Source organism: Gasterosteus aculeatus, chromosome 18 (genome assembly GCF_964276395.1).
Source record: "Gasterosteus aculeatus chromosome 18, fGasAcu3.hap1.1, whole genome shotgun sequence".
Lineage (NCBI taxonomy): Eukaryota > Metazoa > Chordata > Actinopteri > Perciformes > Gasterosteidae > Gasterosteus > Gasterosteus aculeatus.
This window is the reverse complement of record NC_135706.1, coordinates 16,128,490-16,140,778: the sequence shown is the minus strand read 5'-3', so window position 1 is coordinate 16,140,778 and position 12,289 is coordinate 16,128,490. Positions and strand designations below refer to the sequence as shown.

At 46.0% G+C, this 12,289-nt stretch overlaps 2 protein-coding genes across 2 annotated transcripts; both read right to left on the bottom strand.

Moving 5' to 3' along the window:
* Nucleotides 1-953: 953 nt before the first annotated feature.
* On the bottom strand, nucleotides 954-6,083 carry faxca (failed axon connections homolog, metaxin like GST domain containing a). The gene is made up of 6 exons (XM_040160788.2): nucleotides 5,629-6,083; nucleotides 4,499-4,634; nucleotides 4,129-4,325; nucleotides 3,806-4,023; nucleotides 3,495-3,611; nucleotides 954-3,208 (listed from the first exon to the last, which is right to left on the bottom strand). The coding sequence occupies exons 1-6, from the start codon at nucleotides 5,889-5,891 to the stop codon at nucleotides 2,916-2,918; spliced, it is 1,224 nt and encodes a 407-aa protein (XP_040016722.1). The 5' UTR covers nucleotides 5,892-6,083; the 3' UTR covers nucleotides 954-2,915.
* A 679-nt stretch (nucleotides 6,084-6,762) lies between these two features.
* On the bottom strand, nucleotides 6,763-12,275 carry ccnc (cyclin C). The gene is made up of 12 exons (XM_040160821.2): nucleotides 11,741-12,275; nucleotides 11,292-11,398; nucleotides 11,105-11,189; nucleotides 10,847-10,916; nucleotides 10,688-10,739; nucleotides 10,537-10,592; nucleotides 9,887-9,922; nucleotides 9,722-9,813; nucleotides 9,550-9,617; nucleotides 9,382-9,461; nucleotides 8,704-8,822; nucleotides 6,763-8,370 (listed from the first exon to the last, which is right to left on the bottom strand). The coding sequence occupies exons 1-12, from the start codon at nucleotides 11,770-11,772 to the stop codon at nucleotides 8,316-8,318; spliced, it is 852 nt and encodes a 283-aa protein (XP_040016755.1). The 5' UTR covers nucleotides 11,773-12,275; the 3' UTR covers nucleotides 6,763-8,315.
* Nucleotides 12,276-12,289: the final 14 nt, after the last annotated feature.

The following is a 12,289-nucleotide window of genomic DNA, read 5'->3' as shown; positions in this document are numbered from 1 at the left end:
TGTACGCACCTCTAAGGTGTCTGCACAGAGCAGAGCTTTTCTCACCGTTACAACTCATTCTGAAATTGATTGCAAAATTACAGACTATTCCAGTCAAATTTCCAGATTTTGAGATACATATTTTGCAAACCCGAACCTGATCTAGATGCCTGTGCTGCGCGTATCAATGTCCCTTCAGTCTAAAGTTCCATAAGATCCATACCAGCGTCACCACACCATGAACACAATGAAAAGGCTCCAAAAACCCACATTTTTCTACAACAAAACCAAAGTTATAAGATGTCTTTGAAATGCCATAATACAAATCCATGGTATTTAAAGTATCGCACATTTGTACAAAGAAACTATGTTTAAAGGTCAATGCAAATGTCAATTCCATAACCTGTGATGAGAAAGAAATCACATCATGGCACGTTATGAAATGAAAAGTCCTAATATAGTAGCAATAGAAAATGACATTAAGAAAAAATCCTAGTGTAGTAAAGCCTTTGAAAGGTAAGACAATAATTCATCGTGTAGCATCTCCAAAAAAGTCATAAGAGATGAACTGTGAGGTACGTGGAAGTCATAGAATAGAATGAAAGGATCAATATATGTTTATAATTATTTTTGAATGAATAGATAGAATCACACAAAGTCAAGGTATAGAATGTTGAAAAATAATTATAAAAAATCCCCCCAAAAGTAATGAAAAATGTCATAATAAACTATTAGTGTAATACGGCATAAAGAAATCACAGAATGTCTAAAAGTCATAGTAGTAACAATAAAAAATCCTAGTATAGTAAATATAATCTCTTTATATGATCCATTAATTACAAATTCTGAATTAAAAAAAAAAAAAGTCTGGAACAACAACTAAAATCTAATTCCTTACCCTGACTGTAAAAGAATGTAGGTTTTAAATATGACATTTCATGAAGATTTATGAATAAACACAAAGGGAAGCAAAACAAGAGAAAAATACCACAGGTATATTTAATGAAATATTATGACTAATCCATCGTCATACAGCTTTTTATCTCTATGCATGATACAGAGTACAGAGCAATTTATTTTGGATCATGTTCGCATATTAGTTTGGCGGTTTCCCCCCCGGCTCTTATTTACACGTTGATGAGTGTTTCATCACAGACAATATATGGCTTCTACAGTCTACAAGCAGAAATCTCCACAGACAGCGACGCACACTGACCCCTGACCCCTGACCTCTGAGGAACACCGAGAGGATTAAGCGGCTCCTGTAACAGGGGAGCTCACCGGGGGACACGGAGAGTAAAACTTTCATATTCTAACCCAATGACATCGATAATATGGTATGAATACGCCGTTTACCACATGACATCTCAACACATACGTGCAAATACGGCAATGACTGGCAACGTGGAAATATGCAGTTTGTTCAGTGGAAGTATTGCACTAATACACAGAATAATTGCAAAAGAATTGAGAATTTAAATCACATCCACCATCAAAATCAATAAATATAAACAATATGAAACGAATAAATTACAATGTATCAACATGACATATAAAAAACATACGCTGGCACTGATAGAAAGTAAACAGTTTAACCTGACTGATGATGAGAGAAGGCAACGACATGCAGACAAGGAATTTTAAGACACAGAATGACCTTTTTTCACACAGTATTCGTCGCAATGGCGTCTATTTACTGCTACATTATACTGCTACTATGTATATATTATACATTTACTTTCCTGTAGCATCTTAACAAGGCAATATTTTGTATTTTTAAAAGTGATTTAAATGAATATAAATTTGACAATAAAATAATTGCAAGATGTTTGTTGCGTGAAGTGATGAGCGCTCTCTAGTGGACGAAGGGTGTAATGCAGACACTGTGTGTCATACATGCTGCATCCACATTACAGCCACCGCACACTACGTGTTACTATGTGCACATAGTAACATTAACATGGGGCTGCTATATTATAACAATTTAGGAGAAATTCATGATACAGAATCTTTACAAAAACCCAAAGCACAGAAAAGGAGAAATGACCTTTTTGTTCAGGATCAAATCGGTATCCATCTTTTTATGGCTGATTTGGTCAGAAGCACTGAAAACGTTGTGCATCATACAACTGGATGAAATGATTCATGTGAAGAGCGAGATTTTCATTCTCACACACCAGCCATGCACGTTCACACTACCCATCTATTTAATCTATTTCTACATGATTGTTTATCTCAATGCTTGAATGCCAGTCAAACGTCTGTCAGACATAAACGCGCTGTCCTCGGTGACCATGTCGGCGTTATCAAACATTATGCTTCTAACATTGGAAAATAAAACAAGTGGCAAAATAATTCTAAAACCGATCCAGTCTCAAGGTGCTGATGGCAGATTGCAGTTTACAATCCACTATTTTAATGAACTTTTCCTGCACTACTTCTACTTGGGCAGCAGGCATAACTAATATCCCAGATGTGTGGACAGATGCATACAGTCAGGAGGTCACGGACTCCTCACGCTGATCCTGGACCAGCGGAGTGGGTATTCATTAAGACTACGACGAGACAGTCGGAGAACACAAATGAAGTATTTACACCAAACAAGGGCGTGATTCTCTATTCGAAGGCTGTCTGTCCGACTCACATATAAGCAAATACTTTATATCTCCACCTCACGCACACGGACCCCTGTGGCGTACCCTCGGCGTCATATCAACACAAGGCGTTAAGGGTCCGTTTAGTCAGAACACACACAAGGCCGGCGGTGCGAGTTGCTACGGGAGGAGGAGGCCTCAACTTGTCCACTGACGCAGGGGTCACCCGACAGCTGCTTTCTGCTCACAGAGGTCGGGGGGCTCGGGTAGAGTTGGGATGCAGCCCCCCGCGGTGTGGGTCTGTATACGTGGTGAGGAGCCTGCTACACCTGCATGCTTTTGTCAACACCTGCTGTGGTCCATCTCGGAGCACTCGGTGTCCATGTCAGAGTCGCACAGCGAGTGGCCGGTGGGGTCGCTCTCGGGCGACGGAGGGTCCTTGGGCGTGTGGCCGTGTGAGCTGTGCGTGTGGTCCTGGAAGGTGTCCGTGCGGGAATAGAGGCCCAGGTCGCGGAGTTTGCAGTCGCTCTCCTCCGTGGTGTCGCTGTAGCAGAAGTCCTCCAGGTCCACGAACCACTCGGGCCAGAAGCGCCGGCGGATGCGCTCGCAGTACATGGCCAGGTTGATGAGCTCCCCTTAATACGTGTTAAAGAACAGGATTTGCAATTTGTAGATATGGATGCAGAAGAACAGATTGCTTCATTTGTATCATTTCTGCTGTGAATGCAAATGTTTTGTAATAACCAAAACGTTTTCTTCTCTAGTATCTTTTAAGGCAAAATCGAATATATATTTTTTGATCTTTTGTCTATATTGAGTGCCAGAGTTACAATTTTAATCCATGTTTTAATTATGTCGACCCCACAGAAGTAAAAGAAGTAGAACGTACATCCACCCTCACATTTACTTTGGTACACGCACCTTTGATGAGCTGCTCGGGCCGTGTTCCGGGTAGAGTCCACATGGCAGGAGCCAGGTGACTAAACACTGCGGCGTCTACCGACGAAAGCTTGGAGCCCATGAGGTACTTCTTATCACCTTTAGACAGCACACACAAAATAAGAATAACATATTGGAAAATACAATCAGTACGTCGCGTGGTCTAGAAAGAGAGCAGCTGGAGGCGGTGGGTTGATGCCACGCTGCAGTGACAGCCTCTCGCCACGGGGGGGCGGTGTTGTGCTGCTAATCAGGGCGCACATTGAAAACAAACCCGTTTCCAGCTTTCTCACCCAGCAGCGTGGCCAGCGTGCGCATGTCCTTCTCCATCAGGGCGTAAACCTCGTCCTCGGAGAAGCGCCCGATCCCGTGTCCGTACATCTCCCGCTTGACGATTCCACCGGTCAGTTGACTCAGGATCCACTTGAGCAGATCGCTCAGCGGCCCGCTCACGGACACCATCTTCTGGGTCTCCTCCAGGTTGTCCACCCACTGACAGTAAGCTATGGTCCTGCAAAATGGAAGCACGAGAGGCACATTTGAGGACATCAATCATTTCAAATAATGAATGGAAACTAATGCTGCTCCTGGAGATCTTTTGGCCGAGGCTCCTCACCAGTAGAAATGCTCCTCCACCATTTTGGTGATGGCGCGCGACATGGCCCTCTCCTGCGGCGTCAGGCTGGCGTTGAGGCTCGCGCCCAGCCGCTCCTCCAGGAAGTCGATGATGAACTCCGTGCCGAACACCTGCTCCTTGTTGTATTCAATCCACGGCATCTTGCCCTGCGGGGAGAGCTTCCCATCAAAGTAGTTCTGCGAGGAGAAAGGTGTTCAGGAGAGAAGGTGCAGATTGGGAAAAGCAGTTAAGTTGATTAGATTTACAACAAGAGGACAAACTTTAATGTGGGATCCAAATGTCCTCACGCGGTTGGCATTGCGCCGTAGAAAGATGAAATAAAAAGCCGACGTAGCAGCGCAGGCTGTACCTTGTAGGGCAGGTCGACCATACGGAGGTACGTCTCCATCTTAAGGCAGAAAGGGGACAGGGAAGGGACGCCAGTCTCGGGCCTGGAGAACTGGTGGAGTATGATGGCATCTTTGGAGTCGAGCTCTTCCTCTTTTCTGTGTGGAGGAGAGAATGACAGAGCTGCAGATCACGCAGAAGGTGTGTGTGTGTGTGTGTGTGTGTGTGTGTGTGTGTCAGTGGTCAGAGGAGCATTGGGCTGTTAGTATCAAATCACTGAATAAAGCAAATAATCTGCAACAAAGGTCCTTGAACCTGCAGAGTGCTTGTAATTTATATGAGCAGTAGACGAATGCTGCATGTGGTGCATTCAGGGACACCACTGGAGGCGTTAACGGACCACAAAGGCACAGTGCAGAAATAAAGGGCGCAAAAACAAAAGCGTCAGCGTGAAAGGAGCCGTTTGTTTCAGAGGGAGACTCGACTGAGCTGTAAGATCTGACCTCCACCCAAATGGATATTTAACTAAATATGAATCACTTCACTTAGTTAAATACTCGAACGACGCTTTTATTTTGGTAGGGACGCGGGTGGGGCTTTGGCATTAAACTGTTTACTTTGACATAACACATAACTGCAGCGCTTTGACTGTAACCAAACACCCGGGGGGTGATGAACCTACGGGCTCCATCTCACCTCCATCTCACCTCGTCCTTGAAACGCAGTCAGATGAAAGTGACCCGCTGTCAAGATCCATAAGATAAACGCATCGGACAGTGTGAACAAGGCCGAGCAGAAGAACCACGCTGACAAACCAGATCAATAAGCCATTATTCCCCTTTTAACCATCGGAATATCCTGCATCACCTTTTATTAATCATTCACACGCGAATAGGGACGAACGACCCAGTGCGCGTTGGTCAGGATGGAGTTGGGGGGGTGGAGGGTCCTTGTTACATCACAACCCCCCCACTCACGACCCCCCCCAGCCTGACGAGCTTAAGTAACATCAAACCACAGAAACATACAGATTCACAGTGGAAAACATGCGCCGATGAAGTGTGTTTTTGGGGGGGGGGTCCGCGGCCCAGGAGCAGCAGCTCTGCGGCCCCGCAGGAGACACCTCGGTCGGCCTCCGCGTGCTGTCGGTACCTGATGGAGAGCAGCTCGTGTAGCAAATACGCCGCGGCGGCGAGCAGAGCCCCTCCGGTCAAATAGAGCGTCTTCCGCCACCACGAGTCCGAGCCCAGCGCCGACATCACCCCGCCGCGGTCCCGCAGAGGGCAGGCGACGACGTAGCCGGGAAACGAGAGCCGCTCGTCGGCGGCGCCCAGCAGGCCGGAGGAGACGCTCTGGTTCTGGCTGAGATCGACCACACACGACCGCGTCCAGGCGAACCCGACGCGCCAGTACATGCTGTCCGCCTCGCACCGGCAGCTCGGGGCCTCATCGGCGGGGCCTTCATGGGTGCAGGGGGCCGCGGGAGGGGGGCGACTGGGCGAGGAACCGCCGACTGGACGGGGGGGTCCGGCCCGCAGCTTGTCCCCGCAGCGGGGTCGACGTCCTCCGCAGCCCGCGCGCGCGCACTCACAGAGCTCGCTGGCGGAGGAAAAACACAGCAACGCTTCCGGTGAGCTTTCCAGAATAAAAGTCGATCGATGGCTGCGTCGCAACTGGGGGGCTGCGGGATATTTGATAAACATCAAACTTAGTTTGATTAATGCTAAAAGCCGCCGTACTCTTACAACGTTATACATCGCCAAGGCCTTTGAAAATACACAAAACACAACAACGCCCCTACTTTGAGGTCTGCGCCTTAATCTTCACTGGTCAACTCCTCATTCAGTTGGATGATTAGTTTATGATAATGATCAAGTTGTGCTACATTATTGTGTCAAAAAAAAATCACTTGGTTTTATTTAGAAGGGGAAATGATGCGGTTTTGCCATAACGTTTCTCTGGTGACGTCACGGGTACTGACTGTACCCTCCGGTCCAATCTCCTGGAGGCAAATACACATAAATATACCCTGTGGTTCCACTTAGTGAAGCAACTCACATCAAACTAAAGCACAGACGGGGGAAATACGGACAATGTCTCTGCAACTCTGACCTCCGTTATAAAATGAACATATTACATATTTAATGTCAGGTATTCTTTGCTGTTGCCACTGGGGGTCCTTTGCTGAGCTGACATTGAGGTTAGGTAATGGGACTGAACATGACTTTTGTAAGAGATTTCCTGTTAAAAACGAAAACAAACAGCTGGAATGAGACCAGTGAACCATTTAGTTTTGCACATCAAACGTTTTTATTACCATAAATGATGATAGGCAAAGACTTTCAAGTAATAAAACCATTATGGAAATTGGGTTTTGACCAGAAGTAGTAGGATTATTTGGTCCTGGCGAAGCCCTTTACATAATACAACCCAGTGATGTGCAGTCATTGGACAGAAGGAGGCTGCAGGAGCAAAGCATAACAACCTGTCTCAGTGTCCCCGTCCTCATCGTCTCTTCCGGCTAGTGGCATCAACACCGTGTGTTCGTACCTTTTCAGTTGGTTTGCCAAGGAGGGGAAAAAGATGCATCCAAGTAATGTGACGACAATCAAGCATAAAGATGTAGTGAGTGGAACCCTGTTCTCATGAAGGGTGTCCGCTCTGAAACCAGCAGCTTTCATTGACTCTCAAGCACCTTGTTTAGAATACAGCCTCACAGCTCCCACCGCATTACATCCCCAAAACACACACATCTACGGTCACATGCAGACGCACTGCCACGATAAAGCAATGGAATAGATGGCAGACGAAGAATAAGAACGTACAACCCAAAGTTTGCAGCGAATCTAGAACGATTGTAGTTTGTATTTGGCCATTCCTGACAAATGAACAAAGTATATCTTTAGACAACTCAGTCTACAACCAAGAGCATGATGAATGAAACCATCGCAATTAAATGAAGAAGCTTTGCCGCGGACAAACAGAATCCTGATGGTAAAACAAACAAGGGCCCTTTTATTTTGATGCACTAGCACAAAGCTACACAACCTAATGACTTCATTTACATTCCCTAATAGAGCCAAAACACGAAGGATCAAATTAAATGAGCTATAAGTGTATTTACAAAAAGGGAAGAGGGAGGAGATTGTTGACATGATTCAAAACAGTCAATTATTGTATTAAAAAGAAAAACTCCAAAAGTATTTTTTACCATAGCGGTGAACCCACGTTCATGATCAGCCAGCAGAGATCTTGCAGGGCAAAGTTATCCAATCACATCTGCACAGTCCCAACATTTTTACAGAGAAGAAAGACTATTAAAGTCCCTGAGGAATGAAAACCAACCCAGACACACACACACACACACACACACGCACACACACACAGTACGTGTGATCAAGTTTTCTTGAATCCCACATCCAAGGATTCGCTCCTCGGGGCTGTTCAAGATTGTCAGGATCATCACGATGACATTGAAGCAGGTTTCTTCTGAGCCATCACATCTGGTTTATCATTTCCTCGCCATGTTCACAGCTCCCTCCCCCCTCCCGGCCCCCTCGCATGTTCCTCAGCTTTAAGTTCACTTCAAGTGCGGAGCGGAGTACAGAACGTCATGGAGATGTTTCAGCGGCTGCTCGTCCAACCCAGAAACCCACGACGACCAGAGGAGGGAGGAGCGAACACGCGGTTGGTCGGGGGTGTCGGTCACAGACAAAGGGGCATCTTGGTGGGCTGAAATGTGATGCTAACGTCACAACGATCACACTGTGCGACATTCAAAAAGATTCCCCCTCCTCTACATCAGCATTACGGACCCCCACAGACACGAGAGCGCGCCGCTAGGACTGGCTGTAGGAGTTGCTTTGGTTCCCGTTGGAGCTCTGGTCACTCTCACTGTGGAACACAGGAGAACAGGTTACACACCGCTCATTGAGACACACAGCAGACCTTCAAAGTGTGCGCTTTAGTAGAATGTGAATGCCGCTACTCGCTCATGTTGTCAAAGTGTGCTGAGAGTAACAGAAGGAGGCCGCTGCCACCAAAATCCAGTCAATGCCACCACGTTACTATACAGAACACACATTTGGGTCATTAGGTCTCGCAGGGACATTGTGCCATTTCTGGTTCTTGTTTATTTGGGACAGTGTTCCTTAGATTTTAACAATCACAAGTGGACCTTAACTTACTAAATAGATGACGACGAGTGCTGTTCAGAGGCAGGTTTACCTGTTTGGGGGGGGTTTGGGCTTAGGCATCTTGTTCAGCACAGCAGCGATCTCCTTTCTGTCATCAAAATTCTTCCACTGGTCATAGAGCTTTAGAATGACACGGATGATCTCCAGGATCTTGACAGAAGAACAAAACAAACAAACATTACACAGCACAGTCAGTGCGTGTCTGTCACAGTTTGGGCCTAAATCCCCATTGAATATGGAATTTATTCACATCAGTTGACTTTTTAGGCCGACGCAATCAGGTGTATTTCTAAATCTCACGACATGCGCATCGACCACAAAGTGCACAGAAGGAAACCTGACTGTTGTCCCACAAATAGTGAAGCTTTGAGAACAGAAAGACAAGATTATACATTACTAGAGCACAGACATGAACACGACTGCCTGCGTTCACTACCTGCAGCAGCAAAAGGCTGTGGTGCCATTTGCAGACCAGTAGGCTCCGCCTCCCGCTGGACGCTGCCTGAAGCTCAACAGCCCGTGAAGGTGATCAACTGGGGGAACTAAAATCAAGCTGCACGGCCTTAAAAGTGATAGGTCGTAAAATATAACTAAAAGGGGGTTTATGATTCCAGGTGTTCACTTTTCTTCTTCAGAAGTTCATGTACGTGTCAAAGATGCGTCGCAACCTTATATCGGTTCAGATTCTAAAAACATTGTGTGTCCTTACTTTGTCCATGTCCACTGAGAGCTCTGCAAACCACTGCCTGGCATCTTTCTGCTGCACCACACACGCGACATGCAGACAGGCTGCGAAGGGAAACATCATGTTACGGCTGATGACGTTATGTTAAGTCTGTAACTACATGAAGTAAGCGCAATGGGAAACAAATCTTACCCAAGGCAATCATGAAGGGGGGGTAGAGCAGACACAGATCCGTCCTGTACGTGTCGTTCACTATTCGCCTGGTTCAGATAAGATAGATAATTAGATGGATAACAAACACTGACGCACACGACGTCCAGTAAATCCAGTATTCAAGGAGACAGAAGCACAGACGGCGTCGTACCAGGCCAGCGGCAGCAGCATGTCTTCCTGTCCCATATCCTGCACATACTGCAGCAGCGGTCTGTACGGGTGGTACACGATCAGGCAGCAGTCCTAAAAACAGAAAGCAGTAAGTGATCCGTGCAAGCCGACTACAGCCAGCGACGACACAGAGCTCCACACTCACCATCAACTCCAGAAGGTAGAACTCACATTCTAATATCTGTAAATACATATACATACATCAGACGGGTTAATCAGAACTTCACAACCCAGATTGACACCTTCTTCATAGGTCTGCATGAAGAGTAGAGCTGGTAGTGACCCGGTAGGATCACGTGATACTGTCTCACGTTTCGGCAGCTCGCTGCAGATGCTGGATGTATAAAACATGGATGGTGGACACCACTCGGCACGGGGAGCCGTGCTCAAAGCCAAAGATCGTTACCGTGGCTTCGCGAACATTAGCTGTGGAATCTCACATATTGACGCACACCGACTTGGCGACGCTGCGTTGCAGTGTAATGCTCTAATGTAGCGGGTGGTTGGTTTATTGCACTGGTGATGCTCCAGGATGTGGTTATCTGAGTGGTTCATTACCTTCCATCTCGCTCTTTTCACCATGGACATAAAGTCCCCCTTCAAAGTCTGATCCTTACTCAAACGCACACGAATTTGGACACTAATAAGTCACGTTATGAATGTAGTTGGCTCCATGACAGCGCTCCATTTAGTATTTAACCACTTTTACTGCTAATTGTATCTTATTTGTCGCACTTAGGGTTAGTAGTTCTGCGTAATAACATCTAAAGGCCTGAAATGTCACACTTTACTTACATGATTCATTCTGTAAGGGAACTCCTTTGGAAAGGCGTAGGAAAATCTGGTTTTCACTGTTTGAGAAAACACACACACACGATTACACCACCTCCACTGCAGAAGAACAACAATCAAAGAGCGAATAATGATAAAAAAAAGGGCGACTTACACACGGATGTTGCCGCGGAGATCAGCCTCGTATTGGACACAACTCCAAATTCCTGAGTGGGCGTTGACATTTGAGCACAGATCCGATACGCAGAGCGAAGACACAAACGAAGCAACGACTTTACTCGCGTCAAATGCTCGTTCACAGAATTGTCCATACCTCAACTTTAGAAGCCAAGAAAACACAGGTAGGAGCCATGAGCACCGGGTCGATGCTCTTCAGGGAATACCTGCAAACAGAAGGAGATGAAGATATAAAACCAGGCAGAAAGACTTACCAGCCTCTGCTGAAAATAATCAAAGTTAAGTTTGCCAATTATTTTGCAGCTTTAATGGCAAAAGCGGAGAGCGTGGTTGTATAACCAAACTAAATTAAGCACAGAGCGAACTTAGATTCTGATGTCATAGAACATGATACCTGGCGTAGAAGCGCTTGAAGTACACAGTTGCAGTAGCGATGACCTGCTGCCGAAGCTTCAGGTGTTCCCCTAAAGCCTGGATCACTGAGAGAGACAAAGCGTGATATAACTTAAGGAAAAGGAAGACAGAGAATAATGCAATAGTCATGTATAGAAAGTATGTTGTTAGACGAATGTAACAAATACCGTTGGCAAAGAAAATCTGCAGCTTCCAGTACTCCTCTTCCGAGAGAAACTTCAGGTCCTTCTGGCGCTCTTTCATCAGGTCCTGCTTGTCCAGAACCCACTGCAGACTTTAGGGAAGCGAACACGTTAGACGCGTTAACTCAACGTACTCACGTCTCCTCCAACCGCCGCTGCGCGAGCTAGCGAGTAGCCCGTCGGTGTCGCTACACGTTCCGCCTCATACATCTCCGCCACAACCGAAGGAACATTCGGTGTAAACGAGAACATCGTTTCGCTTTAACGTGTTGGCGGTTATTGTAAATAATGTGTCTTTAAATGTCACCGCCGCAGTCCGGGGAACCGTTAGCGTGCGCGTCCGCTGAAGCGCTCCGGTGACGCTAGGCCTCACAACACAGACGCGCCGCCGCAGAATAAAGAAGTAACATTTCAAATTAAAAGAAGAGACTTACTAGTGAGAACTTTGCCAGAAGTTCCCCGCCATTTAGTAGGTACAGAGGTAGAGAAGGAGGCGTTTTAAGTGATGCAACTTGGCTACAAAGAGGCAAGACAGCAGAGCCAATGTTGTTGTGCTTAGCAGACACGGGAGTCACATCAAAACCCTCCCGGCGAACCGCAGAGAACTCCATTAAAATGGTTCCAGAATTTGAGTTCCGCCTTTAAAAAGTCAAAAATATATATAATTTTCTACAAGTCCATTTCGATGATTTCTCAATTAATCAACATCATTTGAATTTTCAAATATATTCTGACTTTACTTTGATATATACAGAACGTGTAGGCATGCACATTTCAATTAACGTTACTCAAAAGATAATGTATTTTATTTAGATTATCGCAACCGTCTGTAATAAGGTTAATTGACGCAACCTTGATGAATGTTTGTCGGGACATTCGTTCTTGGGTTTGGGAAGGTCCAACATTCCTGTGTAGTGTTTTGGGAGGATTGATTTGATCATAGCTGGCTTGATATTAAGGACTCACACTGTCACCCAGCTTTT